This window comes from Heterodontus francisci, chromosome 4 (assembly GCF_036365525.1).
Source record: "Heterodontus francisci isolate sHetFra1 chromosome 4, sHetFra1.hap1, whole genome shotgun sequence".
NCBI classification, from domain to species: domain Eukaryota; kingdom Metazoa; phylum Chordata; class Chondrichthyes; order Heterodontiformes; family Heterodontidae; genus Heterodontus; species Heterodontus francisci.
In genome coordinates this window covers 188413114-188432392 of record NC_090374.1, presented here as the reverse complement: position 1 = coordinate 188432392, position 19279 = coordinate 188413114, and the positions used below count along the sequence as shown (strand labels likewise).

At 42.9% G+C, this 19279-nt stretch overlaps 1 protein-coding gene across 6 annotated transcripts in view; it reads right to left on the bottom strand.

Moving 5' to 3' along the window:
• Nucleotides 1-19279, bottom strand: part of LOC137369457 (tyrosine-protein kinase JAK2-like) — a 289126-nt gene that overhangs the window by 12704 nt on the left and 257143 nt on the right. For all 6 annotated transcript variants that reach the window (XM_068030695.1, XM_068030694.1, XM_068030697.1 and 3 more), the window contains 6 exons: nucleotides 16574-16707; nucleotides 15854-16043; nucleotides 12247-12371; nucleotides 8620-8792; nucleotides 4037-4154; nucleotides 3643-3756 (listed from right to left, as the gene is read on the bottom strand). In XM_068030695.1, the coding sequence (XP_067886796.1) occupies nucleotides 3643-3756; nucleotides 4037-4154; nucleotides 8620-8792; nucleotides 12247-12371; nucleotides 15854-16043; nucleotides 16574-16707 (854 nt within the window). The remainder of the gene's footprint in view (nucleotides 1-3642; nucleotides 3757-4036; nucleotides 4155-8619; nucleotides 8793-12246; nucleotides 12372-15853; nucleotides 16044-16573; nucleotides 16708-19279) is intronic.

Genomic DNA, 19279 nt, shown 5'->3' with positions numbered 1-19279 from the left:
GGAGCAGTTTCTCCCTATCTACTCTGTCCAGACTCCTCATGATTTTGAACACCTCTATCAAATCTCCTCTCAACCTTCTTTTCTCTACGGAGAATAGCCCCAGCTTCTCCAATATAGCCACGTAACTGAAGTCTCTTATCCCTAGAACCAAACTTGTAAATATTTTCTATACCCTCTCCAATGCATTTAGATCCTTCCTAAAGTGTGGTGCCCAGAATCAGACACAATACTCCAGTTGAAGCTGAACCAGTGTTTTATAAAGGTTCACCATTACTTCTTAGTTCTTGTATTCTATGCCTCTTGTTACGCCAATGTGCTTTGTTGAATGGTAATTTTATTTAATCCACTGACTGAAGATCTGAATTTTTAAAAGGAACATTTAAAACAGGATGACTGCTGGCAGCTTAAGATGATCACATAGTTTGCTACACTGTATCCTACATTGCAAAGGACTGTGATGAGGGAGACAAAATGTCTGTGCATTTCCCAGCAAGAACCAAGACCCAGGAAGTTTAAAGGAACTGCCTGTTCTTTTCAGCAAGCAGAGAAATACTGCTAACTGCTATTGTTGAGTTACTCAGTGATTGTCATGTGACAATTTCCTCCCCCTCTGTGGTTTTAAGCTGGTGTTTTCTCTCCAGCAGAGAAGCAACTGGACTCCGACATGAGCAGACCCTAAGTGGGGTCCCGCTTGAAAGCTTTCAAATCCTGCTTGTTGACTGACCACCTTTGCATACTCCGGCTGCAATCAGAAACCCCGCTGGAGGAAATCATCCGCATCGCTATTTCCAAGAGATCCACCGCACCACTCATCTACCTCTTCAAATTAAAAGCCTGAGGACCACTGAACTCAGCTAGAAGCCAGCCAAATCACCAAACTCCACAGACTGTATACCTTTTTTATGGATTCTAACTCAACCAATCTACCTTTCCCCACTCTGTAACCTATTTGTGTGTGTGCGTGTGTGAGTGAGTGAAAGTTGGTGCATTATTATTTTTATTAGTTTGGTTTAGGTACAATAAAGTTAACCTCTTTCTTTGTTAACTCAAGAAAACCTGTCCAATTGGTAAGTAAGTAATCAAACACCTACTGAATTGGCTATTTACATCCACATTAAGAAAGAATTAAACCTATTGTGGTCCAACAGGAAAGAGAAAAGAGGGAGGGACTTCAATCCCTCCTCATTTGACCATAACACTGTATTTATAAAGCCCAGGATCCCATATGCTTTATCAACCACTGTCTCAACCTACCCTACCACCTTCAATGATTCGTGCACATATATCCCCAGGTTCCACTGCTCCTGCATGCCCTTTAGAATTGCATCCTTTATTTTATATTTCCTTTCCTTGTTCTCCCTACCAAAATGTACCAAATCACATTTCCCTGCATTAAATTTCATCTGCCACATCTCTCCCCATTCTACCAGCCTGTCTACATCTTCATGAAGTCTATCACTATTCTGCTCACAGTTCACAATGCTTCCAAATTTTGTGTCATCTGCAATTTGAAAATGTGCCACACACCTAATTCTAAGTCATGAATATAGGTCAAGAAAAGCAGTGGTCCTAATACTGACCCCTGGAGAGATCCACGATATGCTCTCCTCCAATCCGAAATACAACCGTTCACAACTACTCTTGGTTTCCTGTCACTCAGCCAACTTCATGTCCATGCTGCCACTGTCCCTTTTATTCCAGGGGCTTCAACTCTGCTGACAAGCCTGTTATGTGACACTTTACCAAATGCCTTTTGGAGGTCCATGTCCACCACGTCATCCTCAGCAACCCTCTCTGTTGCCTCATCAAAATACTCAATCAGTTTAGTTAAACACGATATGCCCTGAACAAATCTGTGCTGGCTTTCTATAATTAATCCACATTTGTCCAAGTGATTGTTAATTTTGTCCCAGATTATTGTTTTTAAAAGCTTTCCCGCCACTGAGGTTAAACTGGCCTGTAGTTGCCGGGCTTATCCTTACACCCTTTTTTGAACAAGGATGTAACATTTGCAATTTTCCAGTCCTCTGGCAACACCCCTGTATCTAAGGAGATTGGAAGATTATGGCCAGTGCCTCCGGAATTTCCACCCTTACTTTCCTCAATATCCTTGGATACATTTGATTCGGTCCTGGTGACTTATCAACTTTAAGTACGGCCAGCCTTTTTAATACCTTCTCTGTATCAAGTTTTAGCCCATCCAATGTCTCAACTACCTCCTCTTTTCACTACAACTTTAGCAGCATCTTCTTCCTGGATAAAGACAGGTGCAAAGTACTAATTTAGCACTTCAGCCATGCCCTCCGCCTCCATGTGTAAATCCCCTTTTTGGTCCCTAATCAGCCCTACGCCTTGTTTTACCACCGTTTTACTATTTATACGCCTATGGAAGACTTTTGGATTCTCTTTTATTTTGGCTGCTCGTATCTTCTCATACTCTCATTTCTTTTTTCACTTCCCCTCTGAACATATAATATTCAGCCTGGTTCTCACTTGTATTATTAACCTTACATTTGTCATATGCACCCCTTTTCTGCTTAATCTTACTCTCTATCTCCTTCGTCATTTAGGCAGCTCTGGCTTTGTTTGTCCTAGCTTTTCCAGTCATGGGAATGTACCTCAACAGTAGCAGAGCTATCTCTTCTTTAAAGGCAGTCCACTGTTGGATGACAGTTTTGCCTGCCAATCTTTGATTTCCATTTACGGGGGCCAGATCTGTTCTCACCCCACTGACATTGGCCCTCCCTCAATTAGTTACTTTTACTGTGGATTGCTCCTTGTCCTTTACCATAGCTAACCTAAATCTTGTGGTATTATGATCACTGTCGCCTAAACGTTTCCCTAGTGACACTTGATCTACTTGTCCCATCCTATTCCCCAGAACCATATCCAGCAATGCCTCCTTCCTTGTTGAACTGGAAACATACTGATGCAGAAAATTCTCCTGAACAGACTTTAGAAACTCTTCTCTCTCTCTGCCCTTTACACTATTGCTATCCCACTCTATATTAGGATAATATTTAGTTTAAAAACCTTCCCAGTAGTGCTAGCAAACTGCCCCACAAGGACACTGGTCCTGGCTCTCTTCAGGTGCAACCCATACAGCCTGTAGAGGTCCTATCTCCACCAGAAACAGCCGCAATGTCCCACGAATCTAAAGGCCTCCCTCCTGCACCATCTCTCCAGCCATGCATTCATCTTCTCTATCCTACTATTTTTATACTCACTAATGTGTGGTACCAGGACTAAACCGGAGATTACTACCTTTAAGATCCTACTTGCCAGTTTATTTCCTAGCTCCCTGAAATCTTCCTGTAGGATATCATTCCTCTTTCTACCTACGTTGTTGGTACCGATATGGACCACGACTGCTGGTTGTTCATCTTCTCCCCTCAAAGTGCCCTGTACCCGCTTAGTAACATCCTTGACCCTGGCACAGGGAGGCAACATTCCACCCGGGAATCACTTCTATGGCCGCAGAAATGCCTGTCCATTCCTCAACTATAGAATCTCCTGTCAGTACTGCTTTCCCAATCTTTCCAGCACTTAACCCATTTTTACAAACTATTTTTACAAATGTAAAGACAGCTGTCTATACAAGACAGGTGCAAAGTTAAAGAGCAAGCTGCTTGTGAGCAGTACCATGTCAGGACACCCATCCGGTTTTGGCAGCCTTCTACCCACTTTAAGAAGCTCAATCAAATGGAAAACGATCATCTGTCCTTGCTTGTCGCTGCCGATCATTCGCATGAATTCCTGAAAATGCAATAAAAAAAAGTCACTAAATTGAATTTATTAAAGGGAAGTATCAGAAAACTGGTTAATGTTTAAATACCTGGATACAAAAATCCACCAAATAGACAAATATAAGAATGCATTATAATAAATATTCAGAACCTGCAGTGACTATCCTTTATGTGGCAATACTCATGAACTCCAAACAGTATTTTACATAACAGGCAGTATTTGTGTTACAAAACTAGCCAAGTAGGAAGAAAAACAAGTTTAATTGGCTCAACAGAAGTTGGAGACTCACTGATGGTGGACTTTTGGTCTTCTCGCTATATGTGAAGAGCTCGTACAACACCACTCCAAAACTCCAGACGTCTGAAGCCACTGAGAACTTGTTCTCCATCAAGGACTCCAGTGCGTACCTGTTTCAGATATTTACAAAAACATCACATGTTCAACCATCACAAACTGAGCTGTTCTGCTATTATGCCTAAACTTAAAATGGATCTATGTGGTTCCATACACGGTGGTGTTTCAACATGCTGTGTGAAGAAAAGACATAACACGAGTTTGTACCGGTAACTTCCTGAACTCAACAGTACCATCAGGCACAATCCTCACAGAGAGGAGGGACAATCACCATGAACACAAATCACAAGTTCAGGTGTTCACCTTGGAAGTGACCCTGACAGAGCTCTGAGAAGGCACAACTTATCCACCTTCCTGGGAGGCAGATACTGCCAGGTGTGGAGCAACCAAAAGAGAAAGAACACAAAAAAGGAAAGTTAAATTGCTTCATTCTACAGGTATTGCTGGGACCATCAAAATCCCAGATGATGATATTCCCATTTAAGTACTGATTTTCCCTTCAGTTCTCCAAGTGCTGTGCACCACTTAAAGGCTGAGGTAATCTTCCCCAAAACCCTGGCAATGGCAGGTACATGATGCACAATGGTGCCATCCTTCTCCTACTCCTTGTGTGGAAGCACCTCACTTCCATTTGTACATAAGAAGTACAGGAGTAGGCCATAAAACCCTTTGAGTCTGCTCTGCCATTCAAGAAGATCATGGCTGATCTTCTACCTCAACCCTACCATACCGCACTATCCCCATATCCCTATCCAAAACTCTACTGATCTCTGTCTTGAATATACTCAACCACTGAGCATCCACAGCTTTCAAGGTTGGAGAATTCCAAGGATTCACAAGCGTTTGAGTAAAAATAAATTCTCCTCAATTCAGTCCTAAATGACTTTCCCCTTATTCAAAAAAATTAATCTTTAGTTCTAGACTCCCAGCCAGGGGTAACATTCTCCTAGCATCAACACTATCAAATCTCTTAAGAATTTTATATGTTTCAATAAGATCAACTGTCATTCTTCCAAACTCTAGGCCTAGTCTACTCAATCTCTCCTCATAAGACAATATCCTCATCCCAGGAATCAGCCTACCTTCAGTAAACCTTCGTTGCACTCCCTCTAAAGCAAGTATATCCTTCCTTAGGTAAGCAGACCAAAACCAAACAAAGTATTCCAGTACACTAAGACCTCATATAATTGCATTAAGATTTATTTATTCTTATACTCCAATCCCTTTGTAACAAAGGCCAACATACCATTTGCTTTCCTAATCGCTTGCTGTACCTGCATGTTAACTTCCTGTGATTTGCGTACAAGGACACCCAGATCCCTCTGAATACCAACATTTATCAATTTCTCCTTTGCACCTTCTCCTTTGTTATCTCTTGCCCAACCCCCACCTCACTTGTTTATAATCTGTGACTTTTCTAATATTTGTCAGTTCCGAAGAAGGGTCACTGACCCGAAACGTTAACTCTGCTTCTCTTTCTACAGATGCTGCCAGACCTGCTGAGTGAATCCAGCATTTCTTGTTTTTATCAATTTCTCACCATTTAAAATACTCTGCTTTTCTATTTTTCCTGCCACAGTGGATAACGTCATGCTTCTCCATATTATATTCTATATGCCATGCTCTGGTCCATTAACAACCTGTCTATATCACTTTGCAGTCTCTTTGTGCCATCCTCACAGCTTACTTTCCCACCTAACTTTGCAACATCAGCAAACTTGGAAACATTACACTAGGTCCCCTCATCTAAGTCATTTGTATAGATTGTAAATAGTGAAGGTCAAGCACTGTTCCTTGCAGTAGCCCACTAGATACAGCCTGCCAATTCAAAAATGATCCGTTTATTCCTATGCTGCTTTCTGTCTGTTAACCAATCCTCATTCCACATGAATATATTACCCGATTCCCATGAGCCCTAACATTATGTTGTAACCACTTGTGCAGCATCTTATAAAATTCCTTTTGAAAATCCAAATATAATGCAAACACTAGTTCGCCCTTATCTACCATGCTGGTCAAAACTCTAACTGATTTGTCAAACACGATTTCCTTTTATAAATCTGCATTAAATCTGCCCAATCATATTATGATTTTCTAAGTGCTATCACGTCCCTGCAACTGATGTCAGGTTCACTGGCCTATAGTTCCCAGTTTTCTCCCCCCCTTCTTGAATAGCGGGATTATGTTTGCTTCCTTCCAATCCTTGTGGTCCGTTCTAGGATCTCGGGAATGCTGGAAGATCAAAACAAATACATCTACTTTCTCTGTAGCCACCTCTTTTAAAACCCTAGGATGCAGGCCATCAGGGCCAGGTAATTTGTCAGCTCTGAGTCCCATTAATTTTTTTAAGCTCCTCATTCTCACTAGACCTTTGGATCCCCACTATTTCCAGTATGTTTCGTGTTTACCATGAAGACAGATGCCATTTCCTTATTCCCCATTATAATTTCACCTGTCTCTGCCTCTAAGGGACCCACGTTTACTTTCACTAATCTCTTCCTTTTTACATACCTATCAAAGTTTTATAATCTGTTTTTATGTCTCTGCCTAGCAGGAAGGACCATTTCTGAATTCTGGAACCATTTGAATTCTTGTCAAAAGAATTCCTTCAGGAAAAGATGATATTCCACTGGATGCGTTAATTATTGCTTTGCAGGTAAGGAAGAACTTTATTAGAACTTTTGAAAGAAATGGCAATGTCATATTATGGGTGTGATGTCTTATACACATGCCTATCATGAGTTTTTACTAGTTATTTTGCATCCCATCTTTCAGCCTGGGAGTCAGTTGCTTATGCGATCCTCTAACCGACCAGTAGAGGGCATATTAGACCAGTCAGGGTGAATTATCCTTCAATTTTCGAACTCTTCCTGTGGAGCAGTACTCAGGCTCCACTTCTCAGCACTTGAATATTGGCTAAGACTTCTGTGAGCATGACTGTTCCTACTTTTCTGTGGCCACCAATGATATATTTTTTTGCTGTCATTATGAGTTTTCCCCTCAGTTACACTTCTCCCCAGCAGTCAGTTGTCACAATCAAATCAGAGGGGTTTCAAAGCACTCGAGACAGAATTTAACGGGCCCCCCCGGAGATGGGCTAGGAGGCGGTGGGCAGGGTGGGGGCAATAGAATTGCAATGGGAAACAGGGCAAGGGGGGGGGGGGGGGGGTGCCCATCGCCTTCCCGTCACACTGCGATTAAGTCGGGGGCAGGAAAAGCCGAAGATGGCCTTCCCACCCAAAGGCCAGTTGAGGCCCTTAAGTGACCAATCAGTTGCCATGTAAGGGCCTCTTCCTACCACCGCTGGAAATAAACCAGTGGCGGAGTGGGTAGCCTCCGCCACACAGGCAGGTCGCTCAGTAAAACAAAGGGGCCTCCCTGCAGCCTTGTTTGCGGTGGGGGGGGGGGGGGGGGCGAGCCTCCTCCATGGGCAATCTGTGGGTCATGGAGGACCCCAGGGGCAAAGGCCACCCCCTCCCCTCATCGCTGACCCATCACTTGGGTCTGCCAGACTGGCCTGGTGAACCCACCTCACATACCTCTAGTTCAGCCCTCCAGCACTGGGCCTACTCCCAGGCCTCCTGTAATACCAGCAGTGGCCATCACTCCCGGTAGCACTGCTGATACTACTGAGCTGCCGGCCCTCTGATTGACTGGCAGCTCTTGGAGGCGGAATCCTTGTCCTTAAAGGTATGGGGATCACTTAAGTACCTGAGCGCCTTTGAATCGTGCCGGGGGAGGGGGAGCTCCAAAAGGCTGTGGTTGGGTTCCCCTTGCCTTTTTGGCCTGGCATCAGGAGCCCTGCCACCACCACTAGATTTAGCCCAAGGTTTAGAAAAATGCTGATTAAGGTAAATCTACAATGTTAAGTGAACCATCAAATCACCAGATAATGTGTACAAATATGTTAAGGGGTACAGATTTGTTGTATTGTGTATCTTAAATTTCATTAAATGCATAGTTAAGTAACCAAAAGTAACTTTTATAAAACCGACTGCAATTCCTATTTGTGTTCTACAAAAGATAAATGGCACCATTCAGAAATAAAATCCTTAGTTCCACAAGAAAGTTTGAATAAATTCCGTTGAATTGGTTTGTTACTTCAGCCTGCTGCTCTGCTTCACTTTGACAAATCTGTTGGCTATATTGCTTCTAACTTGGATCAAGACAAGATTTGGGGAGGATTAATTGCTGAAGGTTGCAAAATGCTGAAAGGTGGATTTTTACATTTGCAATTGTCTGAACTTGAAGTCACTCAATTTGAATTCACTGAATTCAAATATCTGATCATTCAAATTTTTAACACAGAATTCCCACTTTGCTGTTCTATATATTCCTTAATTTGAATTGTACAACTCAAATTGCTTAGTGCAAAATCGCATCCATTGATTTATCAGTGGACAATTTTGCTAAAAATGTCTACACAGGAAAACACACCATACATTCTTGATGCTACTCCCTTAAAAAGTTATGCCAGTGCATAAATAAAACAGGTACCTCATTTTGAATTGGGCTTACCAAAAGATTGGACTTTCCCCTGGTTCTTTCACCTTGTAATACTCCTTGTCTTGTGGTAAGACTTTGGTCAAACCAAAATCACCAATTTTCACCCTGTTCTCATTTTCCACGAGAATGTTTCGTGTTGCTAGGTCTCGGTGTATGTATCGCTTAGTTCCAAGATACTCCATTCCCTGCAACGTTCCAAAAAAAAATCAGTGCCTGCTGCAGTTAAATCAGTGATGATTTCTTGAAAATGACACATTTGTATCTGGGCTGTGAATATGCTGAAAACGTGCCATTTGCATGCATTTTGGGTTGCAGATTACTCTTTTCTCTAAACATCTGGGATACTGTAATTTACAGATTTTATGGCATGACAAATAATTAGAACTCTGTCATGAAATCAAACTGCCAGTCTAGTATAGTGACTTTGACTGCTGAACTTGTGCAATCTGCATCAATATGCAGAGCAAGCGGCGAAAAGTGACCAATTGACCTGATTGCAATTCTCTGTACAAAGGGGGATTTTTGTGCCAAGTCAGCCAAGGAATTATGATCCCTGTAAGAGACCTGCATTTTCAGAACATTATACTGCAGACGCTGAACAGCAACTTGCAAAAGTCGGCAGAGCAAATCACTTTCTGCCAACGGTTATACAATATATACCATTCTGTTTAGCACACTCCCTTCCAGAATCGAGACAAATATCGTGCATCATTATCTCTTTCTCTCCCTCCTCAACACACAAACAGAAAAGAAAGCACCATTCGCCGAAACAAGTTAAGCAATTTGTAGGGGACAATACATATTTTTAATAATTAATGAACAATTTCTTGTTTTGGTCACACTAATTTTGAATTGTTAAACTTGAAGATTGTAGGAGATCTGACGCACTGAAAAGAGTAACCTTACACAGCAGGTGGAATATAACTTACTTTACAAGCACAGGTTGAAGATTGAGGAACGGGGAGGTATTGGGAGAGGGTTGTCGCTTCTCTTCCTCTATAGGATGGCCACCTCTGTAACTAACCTGTGGCCAGAAAGTGCTATTCTAATCTGCCGCTGAGTGGCCTAAAGTTCAGTTTATTCAAAGAAGAGATCGATAGATTTTTGGATTGTAAGTGAATCAGGGGGTACGGGGATGGGGTGAGAAAGTGGAGTTGAGGGCGAAGATCAGCCATGGTCTTATTGAATGGTGGAGCAAGCTTGGTGGAGTGGGGGAGGGGAAGCGTACGGCCCACTCCTGCTCCTATTTCATTTGTTCTTATGAAAGCATCAGCACAGAATTCCATAAAGACCTCCTGGTTGGGTGATACCAAGGGCAGAAATTGAGAGGCTCTGCCGCTGGTGCAGAATCTCCTTGGACCTAAGTGTGGATTAGAGATTAGGCTACAACACCATAGCTCCAATTCTGCACCAGCACCCATGACTGTGAAGTGATGCCAGAGCCTCAAAATTGCTGCCTATAATGCCAAAAAAGACAGAATTGGTTTACACAGTGTAATTTGTTGGAGGGCATTCTGCAAAATACAGAAATGAAATAACGGTCAGAAGAGCCCAGCGTGAAGGAGACAGATTCAGTGCAAGGGTTAGGGATGAGGTAAGGAGGTCTAGGGCATTAACTGAATTGGTGGATCAGTCTGGGTGGACTGCTTGACAAGTTGCTTTAGGTCATTCAGGATGGTCAAGGATTCAGCAGATTTAGCATCAGTGCTGATCTAACTGACAGAAGAGAAATGGAGAAACTACAATCATTAAGAATGGTGATTTCAGGAAGGGGGAATTTAAAATTGTAGGTTTGCTTTTGCTGTAGAAGACTGTGAAAATTCTAGACGGTTATTAAGACTTTCAGTGTTCAAGTTACTGCTGCTGGCACGGGGCTCCTGTGCTACCTTCAACCTTGAGGGGAAAGAGCGTCAAAGAGCTGGTGACTTCCTGGGTGAGCATGAAGTCAGGCACTGGAGGCTGAACAATTCTCCGGAGTATAGAAGATTGAGGGGTGATCTTAATGATGTGGCTAAAATGTTAATAGGATTTGGTAGAGACTGAGAAACGATTTTGTTCAGGTGGGGAAAATCAAGCACAAGGGGACATAATCTGAAAATTAGGACTAGAACTATTCAGGAGCAAAACCAGGAAGCACTTTTTCCTCACAGAGGGTGGTAGAAATCTGGAACTCTCTCTCCCAAAAGGCTGTGGATGCTGGAATAATTGGGGCATTCAAGACTGAGCTGGATAGATTTTTGTTGGGTGAGGGCATCAAAGGATATGGACGAAAGAGGGGGGGGGGATAAATGCAGCTGAGGTGGAGATCACCCATGATTTAATTTAATGGCAAAGCAGGCTTGAGGGGCTGAATGGCCTGAACTGTTCCTAAAGTTTCTAAAAAGCATCAGAATATGGGATAAATGCCTTGATGACAATTAATCAGATTGACTAGTTTTTTTTTAAACCGGGGAGTTGCCTACCAGAACACGAAAAAGCATAAGTGAAAAGCTGAACAGAAATCTCCAATTCCGCTCGAAGTCAAGATGTTGAATGGCTGACCTCTTGTGGCTTAACAAACACATTGAAGCCACCAATGCACAACTCTCAGTCTTACTGAGTTTAAACTAAGTTTATATTCACTCTGACCTGCACTCTGATATTCTGAACACCACATTGTAATAATGAAAACTACCTACATCGATTGTTCTGACTGCATTTGCAGAAGATTGGTGCAGGAAAGGTTCAAAGGCATTACAACTGCGTCCCATTTGTCAAATTAAGTTAAATTTGGCCACCAAGGATTTAATTTTAAATAAATCGATCATGTTATAGGTCATTTTGTTTAGTCCACTCTCTATATTCGTTTTCAGATAAGAGCAAAGCAGATTACCCTGGTGCCCTGACCAACATTCTTGCTGTAATCAGCCGCAGCAGAAACAGGTTAACTAGTCTCAATACTCTTAGTGGGCAGTGCTATTGTGCAAATTGGCTGCTTGGTTTGTCTAGAAAACAACAGCGACCACATCTCAAAAGTAATTTACTGCTGGTGAAGTGCTGCAGGGTACCCAGTATATGTGAAAGGCACTATATAAATGCAAATCCTTTCTCACAAGCCATCATGTGTGGTGTGCAAATTTGTGACATATGCCTAAAGTATCAAAAGTAAGATGCAACAAACTACTCAAGTACAAGTCATAAGTGGTGGCTGGAATGCACAATTCACAAAGTATTTACAGCACAGAAACAGCCCATTCAGCTCAAAAGATTCATGTGCGCCGTCAGGACCCACATTAGCTTCCCCCCCCACCCCTCTTCATCAAACTCTATCAGCATATCCTTCTGTTCCTGTCTCTCTTATACGCTATCTAGCTTCCCCTTAAATACATTCACTTATTTGTCTCAATTACTCTTTATGGGTAGTGAGTTCCACATTCTAATCGCTCTCTACATAAAGATGTTGCTCCTAGTAGGATTGTAGCAGAGACTTGTGAACCTGGACAATAAAACAATTGAATAAAAATGAAAAAGCAGTCAATTAAGGACAATCATATGTTATAGCTAACACAAGGAGACTTCATCTGAGCAGGCACTGCATTATAAATCTGTATTTGTACTGAATCTAAGGTAGCTGCCAGCTCTTAGATACAAATGGATTACCTTGCAGATCTGAGAAGCATAAGCAAGCAGTTTCTTGTGATCAATCCGATCTTTGTTTTTCTGTAAATAGTCACGTAAGCTTCCGTGAGGTAGGTACTCCATAATTAACCTCAAGTTTCTTCGTCCTGTTAAGACAAAAAAAAACTCTAAGCGCAAGAATCATAGACAGAAAAGTTCAATACTGTTACCCTGTTTTTGGGCATAGGCTGGAATTTCATGTGGAGGCACTGGTCCCACCCACTGACTGGAAAGTCGGGGCGAGCCCAGCTCCGCCGAACCTGGAAACCGTGACCGCATTTTGTGCGGCTCAGGCAATTAATTGCCTGCAGTTGTGGCTTCTGTCCCTCGCGGGCAGGATTGTCCAGCCAATCAGAGCGCCAGCAGCTCCTCAGTCCTAGCAGCGCTACCGGGAGCTGCACCCGGCCCCAGACCCAGCCAGCAACGGAGCCGGAGAGAAAGGGAAGTGCGATCGGGGCTCGCCCAGGCTCCGGCGAGACGGGGGTGGGGCGCAGAGTGTTGGGTGGTTCCCAGCGGGGGGTGGCCCATGCTGCTGGGGGTGGGGGGGGCCTCCGTGGGGCACCAGGTGCCTGATCAGGAGGGCACCCCCACCCAGCCTGCAAGGAGGTTGCCAGGTAATACTGAGCAGCCTCCCCAGGTGGTGAAGTGCCCATCTCTTGCTGGTAAAATACTAATGGCAGCGAGAAGAGGCACTCAAGAGGCCAATAACTGGCCAACTAAGGGCCTCATTTGGCCTAAGGTCGGGCGGGCCGCCTGCCACCTCCCCCGCCATCTCAGACACTTTTACTCCCCACCTCCCAGCCCGGGAAGGGGTGGTGGTGGTGGTGGGGCACAAAATTCCAACCATAAAATCTATGTGGGAAGGATCAATTCAAGATTGTGATCTCCTGCGCCCAATCTCCGACAGAATTGCACTGAGTGCTGAATTGGATGCCGGCGACTACAATGTTTATTAGTTGCCTCGCACACACATATCTGAGTCAATTCCATGACTGAAACCAGTCCAGCAAGTTGTTTCGAGTTTTCTAACCAGCAGTTGATAAGAGATCGCTAGAAGCTGCTCAGATAACAACCAGAGCCTGGTGGAAAAGCAATTGCTCCCTCTGGCTCCATCAAAATAATGCGGGGCCTGGCTCACCCTCCTTGGATTGGCCCCCAACACCCCCACCCTTCATAACCTACCTGTGGCCCATTTAGGTGTCAGAACTGGCTGGAATCGGTCAGGCCCTGACTCGCAAGCTGCGTCGGAATGCCCAACTGGCATCCAAGGCCTGAGACCCAATTTTAATCTGACCTTAGGAAAACATCTTCGGGGAATTGTTCTGATTCCACTAGTCATTTTGCCTGGAAATTGGCGCAAGTTGAATTCCTCCTCCATTACCTGACTACTGTTCCATTGTACTTATTGATTGTGTACACAAGATGGAAAACTATTCAGTGAAATGTGTACACAATAGGGCGGTATGCAGTGAGATACGCAAAATATTTGCACAAGTGAGTTAATTTATTGTTTATGTTGACCAAAAGGTAACCTATGTGTAGTGGCGGAAGATGTTGGTATGGTTCTTAATGAATACTTTGCGTCTGTCTTCACAAAAGAGGGGGACGATGCAGATATTGTAGATAAGGGGGAGCAGTGTGAAGTATTGGATGTGATAAACATAGGGAGAGAAGAACTATTAATGGGATTTGCATCCTTGATGGTTGATAAATCAGCAGAGCTGGATGAAATGTATCCATGGCTGTTAAAAGAAGCAAGAGAGGAAATAGCAGAGGGTCTGACCGTCATTTTCCAGTCCGCACTAGATGCAGGTGTGGTGCCGGAGGATTGGAGAATTACTAACGTTGTACCTCTGTTTAAAAAGGGAGCGAAGGATAACCCAAATAATTACAGGCCAGTCAGTCTAACCTGAGTAGTGGACACATTATTGTTATCTATTCTGAGAGACAGAATAAACTGTCACTTAGAAAGGCACAAGTAATCAAGGATAGTCAGCATGGATTTGTTAAGGGAAGATCTTGTTTGACCAACTTGATCGAATTTTTTGAAGAAGTAACAAGCAAGATAGATGAGGGTAGTGCAGTTAATATGGTTTACATGGATTTTAGCAAGGCTTTTGACAAGGTCTCACATGACAGATTGGTTAAAAAAATAAAATCCCATGGGATCCAGGGAAATGCAGCAAGGTGGATACAAAATTGGCTCAGTGGCAGGAAACAAAGGGTAATTGTTGACGGGTGTTTTAGCAACTGGAGAGCTGTTTCCAGTGGCCTTCCGCAGGACTCAGCACCGGATCTCCTGCTTTTTGTGGTATATATTAATGATTTGGATGTAAATGTAGGGGGCATGATCAATAAATTTGCAGATGACACAAAGATTGGCCGTGTGGTAGATAGTGAGAAGGATAGTTGTAGGAAGATATTGATGGTCTGGTCAGATGGGCAGAAAAGTGGCAAATGGAATTCAACCTGGAGAAGTGTGAGGTGATGCATTTGGGGAGGTCAAACAAGGCAAAGGAATAGACGATTAATGAGAAAATACTGAGAAGTGTAGAGGAAGTAAGCGACATTGGAGTGAATGTCCACAGATCCCTGAAGGTAGCAGGGAAGGTCAATAAGGTGGTTAAGAAGGCATATGGAATCCTTTCCTTTATTAGCCAAAGTATAGAATATAAGAGCAGGGAGGTTATACTGGAATTGTATAACTCATTGGTTCGGTCACAACTTGAGTACTGTGTGCAGTTCTTGTCACCTCATTACAGAAAGGATGTAATTGCACTAGAGAGGGTACAGAGGAGATTTATAAGGATGTTGCCAGGACTGGAAAAATGCAGCTATGAGGAAAGATTGGATAGGCTGGGATTGTTCTCCTTAGAACAGAGAAGGCTGAGGGGAGATCTGATTGAAATGTAGAAAATTTTGAGGGGCCTGGATAGAGTGGAGGTGAAGGGTCTATTCACCTTAGCAGAGAAGTTAGTGACGAGGGGGCATAGATTTAAAGTGATTGGTAGAAAAATTAGAGGGGAGATGAGGAAAAACTTCTTCACCCAGAGGGTGGTGGGGGTCTGGAACTCACTGCCTGAAAGGGTAGTTGAGGCAGAAACCCTCAACTTATTCAAAAGGAGTCTGGATATGCACCTCAAGTGCCATAATCTGCAAGGCTACGGGCCAAATGCTGGAAGGTGGGATTAGAATAGGTGGGATCGTTTTTGGCTGGCACGGACACGATGGGCCAAGTGGCCTCTTTCTGTGCCTTAAACTGTCCATGATTTTATGTTGAGATGTTTACAATGGGTTGTTGCTGGCCAGGGTTTAATTATACGACACAATTACAACTGTACGCTTCCTCCTTCCTCTAATTTTCTCACTCCCACAAACCAGGCTTTGCAGAACTTGCTTACTGCTCCAAAGTTATAAGTTCTATAAAAGGCTGCTGGGGATCTTGTGGGTAAACTTACCGTCCCTGACATAGCGAATTTCTTCCATGAGAGAACTAGGGCAAGGCAACAGCTTTGAAAATTCGCAGCTTGACTGTTATGGTGAGTTATGGTGCCCCTTTTGTTTTTAAGTGTAGACTGACTATACATACCAGCGCTGTAGCACACTCCTTTGTACTTGACAATGTTGTCATGCTGAAGGGACTTGAGGATTTCAATTTCTCTTTCAAAGTCGCGTACGTGTTCTGCAGTGCTCTGCTGCAGCTTCTTCACTGCCACCACGTCACCTGTGCTGTCCTGGAGTGGGTCATATCGGCAGAGCTCAACACTGCCAAAGTTACCCTATTTGGGAGGAGGAGCATTGGATTAGTATGGCAAGTGCAGCAAATGATTGCAGAAGTTCTGCACTTTGTTTTTACGAAGCTACAGGGACAAAATATATTGAACCAGAACTGATGCTCTGGTCAGATGGGCCATGTAAAGAAACGTGAGAGTTTGCCCAGGTTTTCTCCAAAGTTCCACTTTGTAAAAATTACCTTACGCCCACAAGTGTGCACTTGCACTTATTAAAAAAAAAATGTTCTCATTTTGAAATGACTTCTCTTAGAGAAGGCAAATGTGGTCAGAATTAGGGAGTTTTTGGATTGGGTTCTATTCTTCCTGGGTAAGTCAGAGCAACTGTTACATAGGTTTCTGCAGCAAAATAAATTAATGCAGAGTAGTTACTTGGTCAGACTATAAAGCTAATTTTGTGTAATGGAACTACAAACCTCAGCAATGTGCGTAAATTTCTGATTAATAGGGGATTTTTAAAACTGGGAATTGAGATTAGAGACTAGATTTAGGCGGTAAACTGCATGAATCATCATTACCTTGCCCAACTGTTGCAAAAATATGAGATGCCTTTCCTCAAACTGCGCAGGATCATGATTTGCACAAGCACCAAGGAAGCCGAGCCCACCACCTCGCATTGGCAGTAGGTCACTTTCAACTAATAACTCATAATCTGTAGGATAAATAATAATCTGTTATGGGGGTTTTCAATTGGATAAATAACACGATCAAGGTCTTTAGACATTCCCATTCATCTGGAACGTGGTCAATGAGAAAGGGAAAAAAAAACTTGCATTTATATAGCCTCTTCAAGACCACAGGACATCCCAAACTGCTTTAAAGCCAATGAAGTACTTTTGAAGTGTAGTCACTGTCGTAATGTAGGGCAAGCAACAGCCAATTTGTGCACAGCAAACTCTCACAAAAAGCAATGTGATGACGACCAGATAATTTTTTTTTGTGCGATGTTGATTAAGGGATAATTACTGGCCAGGATAACAAAGATAATTCCCCTGCTCTTCTTCAAAATAGCACCATGGGATCTTTTATGTCCACCTGAGAGCACAGATGGTGCCTCGGTTTAACATCTCATTCAAACAACAGCAACTCTGACAGTGCAGCGCTTCCTCAGTACTGCACTGAGGTGTCAGTCTAGATGTTTGTGCTCAAGTCCTGTAGTGGGACTTGAACCCAGAACCTTAGGACTCAGAGACGAAGGTGCTACCAACTGAGCCACAGCTGACACAAAGGCCCAACATCCATCCTCAGGCAAGAAAATATGTGCTTTCTCCAGGGATCGTCCTGACAAGCAAAATGCTCAAATGCCAATACTGCACTCTGAAGCAGAGTTGCTTGTACCATAGGCAAGGTTACTTAATGCTATTATGGAACTTTTTTATAACTGTGCCTCAATTTCACAATCGTTAAGACTTCATAGAACACTGCCGACCCCTCCAAAACATCTGTGCCTTAGAAGGGACCGTGCAAGTTTGGGGTGAAGGGATTGCCTTTGAGTAGCAGATTTCTCATTTTAATTCCACCCAAATGGATGCTCCTTTTCAACTGGCTTTCTTTTTAGGTTTTTCATACTGATGCAAAACCTCTTGCACAGGAAGAGAGCTTTTCACTGTCACATTGGCCTATGCCCCAACAACTGTACATATTGCCAAGCTCCCTCATTTAAATAGGGTCATGGAGTCTGAACATCTCTCTACCAGACAATCAGGAATTTTTACAGTGCAAAGTTAAGCTGGATATTTTACCAGTATGTAGAAAAGTGCCAAAACTAAACTAAAATTCTACATGATGGGCAGAGAGAGAAATTTTGGAAGAGAATTATTAGATAGAATCAATTTGAAGAAATAGCTACTTGAATAAAAGAATAAAAATCTTCCCTTTGTATAAGTGGACTAGCAGCAAAAAGATGCCCACCTGACAGGCACAAGTAGCAGTATAAGACTGGTTGATGTTTCGTTTAAGTACTGAAGCAGCATTTCCATAGATATCGCACCAGTTCCAGCACAAAGGCAGTAATTTATACTCATCTCCCAAATCATTAATTTAGCAATTCGTTGCGTACAACTCAAAACTATACCAATCTGCAACACCGTGCATTTATATAGCATCTTTAATGTCGAACAATATTCCAAGGCACTTCACTGAGTTTCAGTCAAAAATGAGATACCAAGAAAAAAATATTAGATAGGGTGAGAAAGAAGTGGATTTTAAGTAAGGTCTTAAAGGAGGAGAAAAGTGGATCGACGGTGGGGTTTACAGAAGGAATTCCAAAGTGTAGGGCCAGCCAGCTAAGCTGGCCGTGACAAAGAGATCTGCCCCTATCCAGCACCCAACACAATCTGTATTTATATTGCATCTTTAATGTAAAAAACTACATTCTAAGTACTTCACAATGGAATTAGGGGAAGAGACACTGAGTCATGGAGGGAGAGACTGGAGAGATAACAGGAAGCTGGGTCAAACACAGATTAGAGGTGTTTGTAGAGATCGAGAAGGATGAGACCATGGAGGGAGATCTGAAGACGAGGATGAAGATTTTAAATTTAAAGTTTTAGGGGACAGGAAACCAATGGAGATTAGGAGATGTGGGTATCATGCGAGTAGCACTTAGTAAAGGACTAAATACAGGCAGCTGAGTTTTATAAAAAAAGACTTGCATTTATACAATGCGTTTCATGAACTTAGGACATCCCAAGGCACTTTACAACCAATGAAGTACTTTTGAAGTGTAGTCAGTGTTGTAATGTCGGAAATGTTGTGGAGGTTATGGATCAAAGAGGACATTGGAATGATCAAGTTTAGAGATGACAAGGAGGTGAATAAGGGCTTCATGCGTGATGGAACTGATGTAAAGACACAGGCGGGCATGTTGGAAGGTAGAAATGGGCAGTCTTGCCGATGGATAGAATGCAAATTTGAAGATAAACGTTGGGTCAGTTTGATAACACAATGGTAGTCACATGGTCAAGAGAGGTGGAGGAAAAGTCAAGTTTGGTGTCATAGGATATAGATGGAAACTGACCTCATGCTTAAAATTGGGACAAATTATGTGTCATGAAGGCCCCCACGTGCCAAGAATGAGGCACATCAATTTTGCCACATGGACATTAAATTTCAACTTGTTGCTGGGAAGAAGAGAAGGCCTATTACAAGGAATTGCCAGCCCCCCTAGCCGGAAAGACATTTTTTCATATTTGCAGACAGTGTTGGAACAAAGGAGCTATCCC